We start from the raw sequence: 12,731 nt of genomic DNA on the forward strand, positions 1-12,731 counted from the left end.
AAGAGTCAATCTGAATGATGCAGATGGAGCAAAGCTTTCCTTATTTGATGATGACACATGACTCAAAGTGAGAAGAAACAGCTAAAAAAGAATGGGGGGAATGTATGAAACATGAATCTAGCGAAAAATCTGAAGTTGTCAAAAAATGAAATGCAATACATTTCCTAGGCATTAGTAAGCTGAAATGGACTGAGATTGGCCATTTTAAAGTAGATAATCATGTGGTCTACAATTTGAGATGAAATGGCATTGCATTTATCATCAAAAAGAACACCTCAAGATTTCTCCTAAAGTTCAATGCTGTGACAGGATAAAATTCATACATCTGTAAGTAATACAAATTAATTCACATACTATTCAATTTTGTGTACCAACACTAATGCAGAAGATGAAAATATGAAAGGTTTTTTCCCTCAAATTTGCACTCTGAAATTTATCAAAAAAGGAAATTAAGATTCATTGACAATTACTAGTTATTGGAATGTGATCAGGAAACATGAAAATGGATCAATAGCTTAAAAATATGGACTTCTTGACAGAAACAATGCTGGAGATCGCATAATAGAATTTTGCAAGACTAATGACTTATTCATTGCAAATACATTTTCCAAAAATATAAATGGTGACTATACATATGGACCTCCATGGAAGGGAAACACAGGAATCAAAACAACTCCACCTGAGGAAAGAGATAATAGAGAAGCTCAGTATCATCAGCCAGCACAAGGCTATAGTGGACTTGTTTTATTTTTCTTCAACTTACATATATGAGCTATTGATAGTCTGTTCCACAATCATCCCTGGATTCTTTTGGTTGCTGCTATTGAGCTTCACCATGGTCTCTTCCTACAGATGTAGTTAATGAGTTTTCTGTGCAGTCCATCTGGAGAAGTTTATGTGTATTGTTCACATTCATGTTGTTGAAATGAAGGTATTTGCAACAAAGTCGTTGTTCTTGCAAAATTCTATCGTGTTATCACTAGCTTTATTTTTCTCACCAAGGCCCTATTTTCCAACTACTGTTCCTTCTTATTTTCAACTTTTGTGTTCCAATTGCCAATCATTATCAATGCATTTTGAATGTATGTTTGATCCATTTCTAACTGAAAATTTGGTATAATTCTTAAAATTCTTCATCACTAGCTTTAGTGGTGGGTTCATACATTTGAATAACTGTATTAACTGAATTTCAGGTATATATATGTAGTCTCCCATCACAAATAGCATTGTACTTCAAGATATACATTGTATTGTCATTTTGGATAATAAGTGCGCCAACGCTCCTCTTGAATTTGTCATTTCTGGCATAGTAAATTATGTGACTGTCTGCCTCAAAATGTCCAATAACAATCCATTATAACTCAGTAATGCCTAGAATATCAATTTTATGCATTCAATTTAATCTTTGAAAATGTATGGTTTTATTCAGTTTATATTTTGTATATTCCAAGTTCTGGTTATTAATAAGTGTTTGCAGCAGTTTCTTCTCATTTTATGTCTTGCTCTATCAGCATTTGAAATTCCTGAAAGTTGTACTCTATCCACACATTATGGTCTATACTATTTCACAAAGGCAGATCTTCTTTGGTCATATTTTGAGTGCCTTCTAACTTGAGAGGCTCATCTTATGGCATTATATCTGAGTGTTCTACTGCTATTCAAGAGGTTATCAGCATTTGATCATGTTCTGCTGATATTCATAACATTTTCAGTTGCTAATTTCTCAGAAGTGGGCAACCTAATCCTTTATAATTCTTATTTTTGAAACTTGATTACTCTGCTGGTATTTGAAATACTGATGACATAATTGATAACACCACCACAACATGTAAACCACCACAGTACGACAAACTGATAGACAAGTGGTTTCTTTTATAGTTTGAGTAAATCTTAGTTTGTTATTAAATACAAAAGATATTGAAGGTACTATAAGTTTCTTATGCAGACATTGAAGACCTCATTTCTACTTCTCTTGCTTTTCTTTTTTTTCTTTTTAACAAACAAGAATGTGCCCACATCATTTCAGAGAAGCATATTCATATAACTTTTTGTTAAAATAGCTCTCTTCCCTCATGGTCAAAATCATTTTATAGTACATTACTTATCTATTTCTTTTTTACATTATTGGGTTTAATTCCTGATTCTACATCTTCCCACCTTAACAAAGTTATTGAACTTAACTATCTTTCATCTAGAAAGTGAAAATAACCACATCAGTTATATAATATAGGATTATTATGAGGTTTGAATGAGTTAATGCATGCCCAACCTACCTGTGTAAGCATACTGCACCAATGAATTAAGTGCATATGGATCCACTCCTTCAATCTTGATCTCTTTTTGTTTGGCTTCAAGGACATCGTTAGTAAACATGGCAGCAAAATAATCAGACACTGAACTGAGAACCAACCTGGAAACAGACACGTTTCAGAGGAATGTAACTGAATTCATAATCTCATTGAAAAGAATGGAATTCATTCAGCAAGCTTGTACTACCAGTGAGTCTGTTTTCTTCATAAAACTTTCACAATTTAATGAAGTATCGTGAAATTAGAAAGATCGATTTAGTAAACTTTCTTCTAGAGAGTTTTCCCAATGTTATCTGTCTTTTCTTCATTAAACTCTACAAATTTGGGTCTTCTAAATATTGAACATAGAATAAGATCATACATGCTAACACTCTAACACTTTGTTCAACAGATTTTCCCAATGCAATACTTCATTCTAATATAGGAAGATAAAAATATCCTGCCAAATTTTCCAATTGTAATTCATATACTAATTAATACTATTATTAATAAAATAAGTGAATAAAACACTGTGTGTTAGTCTGGGTGGACTAGAACCTCCCAACCTAGTCCAATCCAAGGTCATAAGCCCATTCGTCTGACAACAATGTATAAAGTCTTCCTCAGGCTCCCAAAACACATGCAATGATGCCAAATATAGAAGATCACAGGCCAGTGGGTAGAAAGTCTTTGGTGGTAGAAGCATCTCAGCACTGGCAGGGGTCTCCTCATGGCCATTCCAGTTCTCAAGGCTGCCTCAGGGTAGGTCCATGTGGCATCTCCTCAGGGATGCCTTGTTAGTAGAGAGTCTTCAAGGGAGAGAACCGAGAGAGATAGGTGTCTTCTGCCTCCAAGGAGGAAGTAACAGATTTCCCAGAATTCTCAGGAGAAGGACTTGCCCACAGAAGTCTCATTGGCTATCTCCAGCTTGACAGCCTAGACTCCACCCCTACACTCTTAATCCTTAAATTTACGCCAGATTAGGTGACTACCACACACTGATTCTCAAATATACTTGTTATACTCATCAAGTATTCTGATTTCAAGAGGACACTTACCGATGGGCTGGTATGCGGAGGTGTCCAGCAATGAGTAGCACGTCACACAGTTGTTTCTCTTTCAAATAGTTCTCCATTTTAAGAAGAGCATGTTCTGCATGGTTTGCAGCCTGGAAATTCTCCTCGGTTACGCTGGCATCCATTTGTTCAAGATTTTGTGCATTTAATCTAATAGGGCATTAAGAGCAAGAAAAGGGTTTATCAAAATGGTAAAAAGGAAACTATTTGTCCTAGTGAATATGCAAATGCCCCATGGAAATTTAGGCACATCAACTTTTAAAGGGAATATGTTGGATTAAAGCAGAATTAAAATTTGCCCTCCGATAATAAATATCTCACGATGATTACTTCCAAGCCTATTAATATGAAGTGCCATGGTTATTATTTACATGGAATGGAAGCATGCCTATTTATGATACATTTGCAAGCGATGTATGCAAAAACATAACGTTTAAAATACTATACTCTGGGATTCCTATGAGTATTACAATTCTTTTCTTAGGTATGAAATTCTTAGATCTGATTCAAAACACTTTTGAGTTGGACTGTCTTGGATTTCCCTATGTGTATTCACTTCATATCAGAAAGATTTCTTGAAAAATCTCAAGCCTGAGAAGTTCTTAATAGTTTTAATTCCTTCATATATAGATCCTCTCGAGAAGTTACACATATTTCTGACTCTTACTTTTTAATATTGAGGTAAATATGATGGTTGTTCAATGTACAATAATGAAAGTACATATAATTTTCAACATTAAAAGTGGTGAAATTACATAACAACTCAAGCACATAGGTGCTTAAAATTATTTTTTTCCAGTCCTCCCATCCCCTCCCTGCCATTGGTTTTGAACCATTTGTTGTTCCCTTGTCCCTAGGTTGGCCAACCCTCCTCCCTTCCCCTACCTCCCACACTCCCATGTCCCTCCAGGGCCATCGGTCCCTTTATTTTCTTCTCATATTTTTGTTTTTTTTTGTCCAATTTCTCTTATCTAGGTGGGTGTGCAGACATAACAATGGTGAATAAAATTGGGATTGGCTTTGACAGCACAGCGCCAAAGTGGCTCATAAGAACCTGGCGACGATGGCTGCAGCACTGACAAGCCAACAAACAATAGAGCCGCTGACATACAAAATTTTAAAAAAGATGAAAAAGGGGAAAAAAAACCGAACAGATAGGCTGAAAGAGAAAAGAAAAAAGAAAGAAAGAAAACGGAAAGAGGAAGAAAGCCAAACAACAATCAAAATTATTAGAACCCCTGAGTATATTGGGAGAGTGAACTAATACCAGTGCCCAGGGCAGGTAAGGTGGGGGAGCTCTCTTCAGAGCCTAGAGAGCAATAGCACATGTTGGTTCTATAGTTAAAAGCTCCCAGCTACATAGCAATCATCCATGTGCTTGTAAGAGGTAACTTCTGAGGTAGCACTATTATGGGAGGATATAGTGGGGAACAATAATAATTATGAGAATGATTGGGACTCACCTCCAACTCACAAGGGTGAATACATCACCCCACCCCAGAAACCCTGCCTGCCAGGCTTCTTAATAGATGAAAATAAAGGATTCATCCATATACACTCTCTTCCCATTCACTGCTTCCCACAGCTATCTCTCTTCTAAGGAATATTCTGATTATTGATTCTAAGATAGATTTGTTTGTTCTTCTGGCAGTCCATTGCATTTTCAATATTATTTGTCAATAACAATTCAAATGCATCAATTCTTCTGTCTTCCTTATTCTATGTCCAATATTCACTTGCATATGAGGTGATTTAAAATAGCCATGGCTTAGGTCAGGAGTACCTTAGTCCTCAAAGTAATAATCTTTGTTTTTAGATATTTTACAGGGGTCTAGTGCAGCATATTTGTTCAATGAAATATATTTATCTCTTCATCGCTGCTTCGGTGAGAATTGATTGTGATTGCAAACAAAATTAAAACCCTGAAAAGTTAAAACTTTTCTTATTTATCATGATATTAGCTTTCAGTCCACATTTGAGGATTTTGGTTCTCTTTACACTGAGCTATAATCCAAACTGATAACTGCAATCTTTGATCTTCATCAACAAGTATTTCACGTCCTACTCCCTTTCAGCAAGCACAGTTGTGCCATCTACATATTGAAGGTTGTTAATGATAAGCCTTCTTCCAACCCTGTTGCCACATTCTTATTCATATAGCTCAGCTTTTAGAATTATTTGTTTAATAAGTAGAGTGAAATTATTCCCTTTCTTTGAAACAAAATCTTGTAATATATTTAATCAGTACAACTTTAAAAAATTAACCATATTTTTCCACCACTTGTACAATCCTCAAGTTAGTAGTACTCCCATATCCCAGGCAGCATCTCATTTAGACCACCCAAGTCAACCTCAGGCCATTCAGAGAAACATCTTGCCCCATGGAACTACTCAACCCTTGCCCTTCTTCATTGGTGCATCCCGGCAAATGGTATATGCATCTGTTACCTTCTCCGTGACCCTTCTCAGAGAGCCCTAACTCTTGAAAAGCATGAGTCCCACCCCCTCCACATCCACTCAGCCTCAGGACACTCTGAGAAGGTTTTCCATATACTACTACCCCAGTCATCTCTCCCACACTTGCAGGCCACTGTAAAACCTAAAGTTATTCCAGTCAAACCAAGTGCGCTTACTTGCCCATAGGCACTGGCTTTAACTGCTGAACTGCTCCTGAACTTTTGTGCTTCCAGCATAGGTTCTCAACCCACCTAGGCTTACCAACCTTCTCCTGGAAACACGCCTTTCTCTTGCTCACACCAGCTGCAATGCTCCTGTTCAGAGTTTAGATCCCAAACACAAACCAACAGCTCTTATTTTTTCCTTCTCTTTTTCTCTTAATCCTTCCCTTTCCTTTTCTTCAAAACAAAAGCTTGTAATACTCTTATAATTATTTCTTATTAGTATTACCCTTTCTTTTGTCCTTTCAAAATAAAGATTTCTTTTCTTTCTTTTTTTAGAATACAATTTAAGGATTAGCACTACTTGATATTTTTCTCTTTCCTCTATTACTTTTCCTTCCATTCTTTTTATCTTTCCGCTATTTTTACTCTATCCATCTTCCCTACTACCAGTTCTGAAGAGCCTATTAGTTCTCTACTACACCACTCTAGAAAGTTAACAATCCCTACACGACCCAACCTCTCTACCACACCAAGAACCTATACCAAAATATCAAGGAAAAAATCAGAAAGTATTGATGCATACACACACATACAAATGAGTGAACATTCAGACCTAAAGGAAATTCCTGAAATTGAACAGGCTATGAAATTAACAGAAAAATAATTCAGAAGAATGACTGCACGCATACAACAGATGAAGGAAGAGTCTGAAAGAAAACAAGTGGAAGAATAGAAAATCTAAATATCTCACTACAAGCTTGCAAGAAATACTCCAAACAGAAACCCAGAAGTCGAACACTAAATAACAGAATTACATAACACTCTAAAAGAACAGAGAACTGGAATTGAATAGATGTAAACCCGAACTAGTAAGTTTAAAGGCAAATATCTGAGTTCCAATCTAAGAGAACAAGCAAAGAACAAAGAAAGTCTAATATCCATGTCCACTAGAGGAAAACTACAACCTGAGTATATCCAACCTGAATCTCAAGAATATCTCAAGAATAGGATTGATATGCTGAATATGAATAATGAAAGACCTGATGAGCTGTATAGGCCTTCAGGGATCAAGAAAACGGTCATTAAAAAGACAGGCAAGGCGTCTGGGTTCTTAAAGGCTTGAAGGTAAACAAGCGGCCATCTAGCTCAGAAGCAACAAAGCCCACATGGAAGAAGCACACCAGCCTGTACGATCACAAGGTGTCGAAGGGATCAGGTATCAGGCATCATCAGAAGAAAGATTCTTATCATAGTGAATGAGGGGGGGAGTGCGGAGTGCAGACCCAAAGCCCATTTGTAGGCCACTGGACATCCCCTTAGAGAGGAGATGAGCCAGTCGGGGTGCAATGTAGCAACGATGAAACATACAACCTTCTTGTAGTTCCTAAATGCTTCTTCCTCCCCCACTATCATGATCTGAATTCTACCTTGCAAGTCTGGTTAGACGAGAGGATGTACACTGGTACAAATAGGAACTAGAAACACAGGGAATCCAGGGTGGATGATCCCTTCAGGACCAGTGGTGTGAGTGGCGATACTGGGAAGCTATAGGGAGGGTGGGTGGGAAAGGGGGACCCGATTACATGTGGCATCCTCCCTGTGGAATGGACAACAGAAAAGTGGGTGATGGGAGACAACGGACAGGGCAAGATATGACAAAATAACAATGTATAAATTATCAAGGGTTCATGAGGGAGAGGGGAGTGGGGAGGGAGGGGAAAAATGAGGAGCTGATGCCAGGGACTTAGGTGGAGAGCAAATGTTTTGAGAATGCGCAAAGGCGCTTTACCCAATTAATGTTTGTATGGATTGTGATAAGAGTTGTATGAGCCCCTAATAAAATGATTAAAAAACAAAAAAAGACAGGCAAGAGAGAAAAAAAATCAAAGTGGATGTCAGAAGTGACTCTGAAACTTGATCTTAATCATCGAGCAGATAAGACAAATGGAATAAATTATGAAGTCAAAGATCTGAACAGAAAATTTCAAAGGAGGGTTAAAGAAGACAAATGAAAATATTAAGATGAAATATGCAAAGATAAACATTAGAAAAACAAAAAGTGAGTATCAAACAGCACATCTGAAACTGAAATAACTAACAAGAGAATTTAAGCCATGAGTTACAATATTGGAATCTTCTATGAACAAAATATTGACCAAAGAAGTCATCATCACTGTTTCATCAAGTAGATGGAACAAGTACACAATGTCACTGGACCAAAGATAACTAGTGAACATTCCACCATTTCAGGAGGTAGTATATGAGCAAGAACAAATGATACTAAAAGAAGATATTAAATCTGCAGCTAAAGTATTAGTCAAAAACAACTTTTCAGGAATTCATACAATATCAATGGAAATATTTCAAAGAGCAGATGAAGCACTCATCTATGGCAGGAAATTTGGAAGACAGCTACTTGGCCAAATGACTATAAGAGATTCATTATGTTTACCAATTCCAAAGAAAGGTGACCCAAAAGAATGCTCAAATTACAGAACAATATCATTGATAATACACACACATAATATTTTTCTGAATACCACCCAACAACAGTTGCTGTAGTGTATTGGCAGGGAGTTGCTAGAGATTCAGGCTGGATTAAAAAGACTATATAGATAGAGCAAGGGAGATCACTGCAGAGATCAGGTTGAACACAAAGAATACCAGAAAGAGGTTTACTTGTTTTGTCTTCACTAAGTAGAAGCATTTGACTGTGTGGATTATAAAAACAATGGATAGCCTTGAGAAGAATGGGAATTCCAGAACACCTTATGTGCTCATGCAGAATCTGTACATGGATCCTGAGGCAGTTATGAGAACACAAGGGAATACTGTGTGGTTTAAAATCAGGAGAGGTGTGTGTCAGTGTTGTATCATCTCACCATAGTTATTCAATCTGTATGTCAAGCAAATAAACCGAGAAGCTGGACTATATTTAAACGAATGTGAAATCAAAATTAGAGGAAAGGTTATTAACCATCTGCAATATAAATATAACACAACCTTGTTTACTGAAACTGAATGTGACTTGAAGTACCTGCTGGTGAAGATCAAGGGCTACAGCCTTAAGTATGGATTACAACTCAATGTAAAGAAAACCAAAATCCTCACAGATAGACAAATAGGTAATATCATGATAAATGGCGAAAATATTTAAGTTGTCAAGTATTTTGTCTTGTTTGGATCCACAATCAATTTTCATGGAAGCAGCAGTCAATAGATCCAAAGATAAATTGCATTGGGTAAATATCCTATAAAAAAATCTTTAGAGTCTTTGAGGACTAAGGCGTGTGTGATCCAAGCCATTTGACTCATATGCATGTGAAGTTGTACATTTAAAAGTGTGTTAGTCCGGGTAGACTACAGAAAAAAATTCATGGACACTCATATGTGTATAAGAAAGAGCTTTATATAAAGAGTAATTGTACATTAAGAAAACATCCGAGTCCAGTCCAGATCAAGTCCATAAGTCCAATATTATTCCACATGTCTGATATCAATCTATAAAGTCATCTTCAGACTCATGAAACACATGCAATGATGCCGAATGCAGGACGATCACAAGCCAGTAGGTTGGAAGTCGGATCCAGTGGTGTTATAAGCATCTCAGCAGAGGTCTCAACGTGGCTCCTCCAGCTCAGGGCACTAGCATAGCTCCATGTGTCCTGTCAGCTGCAGTATCTTCCAGGGAGTGAGCTTGTGTCCTGTCTCCAGTTAACTGTTTAACCCCTTTGGAGCTCCAAATAAGGTTATCAAGCTGTGACCTGATTGACAGGCTAAACTCTACCCCTTCACCCTTAAGTCCAAACTGACAACAGATTATGTGACTACCACAAATATGGTCTTCTGACGAAGAGGTGATGTGTTTGACTTATGGCACTGGTGAAGAATAGTGATGGTGCCAAGGACTGTCAAAAAAGCCAACAAATCTGTCTTCAAAGAATTATAGTTAATGCTCTTGGTGGCAAAGACAGTGAGGCTTGTCCCATGTACTTTTGACATGTTGTCAGAAGAGACTAAATCTTGGATAAGAACATCATTCCTACTAAGGTAGAGAGGCAGCGGAAAAAAGGAAAGCCCTAGACAAGATGGATTGACACAGTGGCTATGACATTGGGCTCAAACAGTAGGACAATTCTGAGGATGGCACAGGACCAAGCAATGTTTCATTTTCTTGTACATATGGTTGCTGTGAGTTGGAATTGATTTGATGGCACCTGAAAACAACAACTATGGGAGATTATATTCTACCAAATTTGATAATAAAAAAGTAACTTATAATTGTACAAATTGGTAAAGACCCTTGGCTTTACACAACACTGTTTTTTTTTACACTCAATAAAAAAGGAATAGAAGGGAAAACCTTCAATATAATAAAGGCCCTACATGCAAAACCAACAGCAAGCATTACACCCAAATGAGAGCAAGTGAAAGAATTCCCTCTCCATATGAGTAATCAGACAGGGTTTCCCTTTATCACCACTCTTATTTAATATAGCCTTGGAAGTCTATATTTATGAGACCTTTATTATAAAAAGGAAAATGATTTTCACATTAAAAGGAGCAAACTTTGAAGGTTATGTGGAGGCTGGCAGGTGGAGAAAGAGGAGGCAGTAGGGGAGGAGAAAAGAGTGGGGTAAATAAATAATTAAAAAGAAAACAGTTATCTGCATAGCAAAAAAAATTTTCTGTCCTTACAAAAATCTATCATGTAATCTCTAGCTTCATTTTTACCATCAAAACCATATATTCCAACTACTGTACCTTCCTTTTTATTTCCAACTTTTGCATTCCAATCACCAATAATTATCAAAGGCATTTTGCATTAGTCTGGATAGAAAAACAAATCCACAGAAACTCATATGTATAAGAGAGAGTTTTATATAAAGGGTAAGTGTATATTAAGGAAGCATCCAAACCCAGGGCTGTCCAAGGCCATAAGTCCAATATTAACCCAAATGTCTGACACCGATGTACAAAGGATTTTGACTGTATGTTTTATCAATTTGGGATTGAACGTGGTAGGAATCTTCATTTTCTTCATCAATAACTTTAGTAATTGTTATATAAATTTTCATAATATTTGTACTAATTTAACTTTTTTGTATGAATATTATCTTATCACGGGCTACATTGCATTTTAATATAAATATTGAAATGTTCTTTTTGACAATGAATGTGACAATGCAATGCAATACATTCCTCTTGTGTTTGTAATTCCCATTAGACCAGTCTATTTCAGCTCAGTAATGTACTAGATATTGATCTTTATGCATTGCACTTAATTTTTGATGACTTTCAATTTTATTAGATTAATACTTTGTACGTGCCTCATTATGATCATGAATGGATGTCTTCAGTTGTTTTTTTCACTCTTTCCATCATTCCCAATCAGTAAACTAAGGTTCTCAAAGTTTTACTCCATCCAAGTCATCATTATGGTTTTCTCTACTTTGAAGAGGCAAGTCTTCCTCAGTCATATTTTGAGCGCCTTCCAACCTAGAGGCTCATTTTCGGACATTTTATCTGACAGTGTTCCGGTGCGATTCATAAGGTTTTTAGGGGCATATCCCTCAGAAGTGGAGAGATAATTCCTTCTTCATAGTCTGTTCTAGAAATTCTGCTGAAACTTGTTCATCATGGATGACTCAGCTGGTATTAGAAATACTGATGACAGACCTTCCAGAATCACAGCTATATATAATCCACCACAGCACAGCAAACCGATAAGCAAGTGGTAGTCATTAAGCATTAAGCCAAACCAAACTTACTACCATCGAGTCAATTCTGACTCACAGTGACTCACTCCGTGGACAGAGTAGAACTGTTCCTGTGAGTTTCTGAAGCTGCACGCTTCTACAGGAGCAGACAGCCTCTTTTTCCTTCTGCAGAGTTGGCTGATGGGTTTGAACTGCTGACCTTGTGTTGAACAGCCAAATGATCCTAGAGAAGTATATACATCAAGACTACAATGAAATACCATCTCACTCTAGTAAAAATTGCACTGACCAAAAGAAACAACAAATGATGTCAAGATTGTGGAGATTGGAATTTTTATATACTGATGGTAGGACTGTAAAATGGTCCAACCACTACGGAAAATGGTACAACTCTGCCTTAAAATGCTGTGAAATGCAGTATCATATGATCTAGCAATCCTAATCCTAGGTATATATCCTTAAATAATAGAGCTGTAACACAAACTGACATATGTAAGTTCATGTTCATAGAAGCATTATTCACAACATCAAAAATTGGAAACATTGTTTCTACCAGTAGATGAATTAATAAATCATGGTAGATACATATAATGTAATAATACCCAAAGATAAAGAATGATGACTACTTTGTGAAACATCCCACAATATAAATGAATCCAGAGGACACTGATTCACTGCCATCAAGTCAATGTTGGCTCACGATCCTACAGGACAGAGTAGAAATGCCCCTGTGGTTGCTAAGACTATAACTCTTCACGGGAGTAGAAACCTTCCTCTTTCTCCTGCTGGAGGGCATTTTGCTTATTGAAATAAACCAGTCAAAAAGGGTACCTATTATATGAGACCACTATTATGAGGCAAGGGGAAAAAAAAGAATCATTAATTAGATAACAGAAATGTGTTCATTTCAGTGACATGAAAGGTAATACATAATCTGTGGGAAATGAGCACAACATGACAAATAAGTGAATAAATTGCGAGGTGTACAAGACTAAAGGAAAACCTAGTAACCACTATAGTATATAT

At 36.8% G+C, this 12,731-nt stretch overlaps 1 protein-coding gene across 1 annotated transcript in view; it reads right to left on the reverse strand.

Moving 5' to 3' along the window:
- The window catches only part of KLHL4 (kelch like family member 4), a 71,676-nt gene that overhangs the window by 29,830 nt on the left and 29,115 nt on the right, over positions 1-12,731 (reverse strand). Inside the window, exons 2-3 of the mRNA XM_004714146.3 lie at positions 3,347-3,514; positions 2,274-2,410 (exon numbers count right to left, since the gene is read on the reverse strand). Coding sequence (XP_004714203.1) covers positions 2,274-2,410; positions 3,347-3,514 — 305 coding nt within the window. The remainder of the gene's footprint in view (positions 1-2,273; positions 2,411-3,346; positions 3,515-12,731) is intronic.

This window comes from Echinops telfairi, unplaced genomic scaffold (assembly GCF_000313985.2).
Source record: "Echinops telfairi isolate 266 unplaced genomic scaffold, ASM31398v2 ScPeMD7_42;HRSCAF=159, whole genome shotgun sequence".
In the NCBI taxonomy this organism is placed as follows: domain Eukaryota; kingdom Metazoa; phylum Chordata; class Mammalia; order Afrosoricida; family Tenrecidae; genus Echinops; species Echinops telfairi.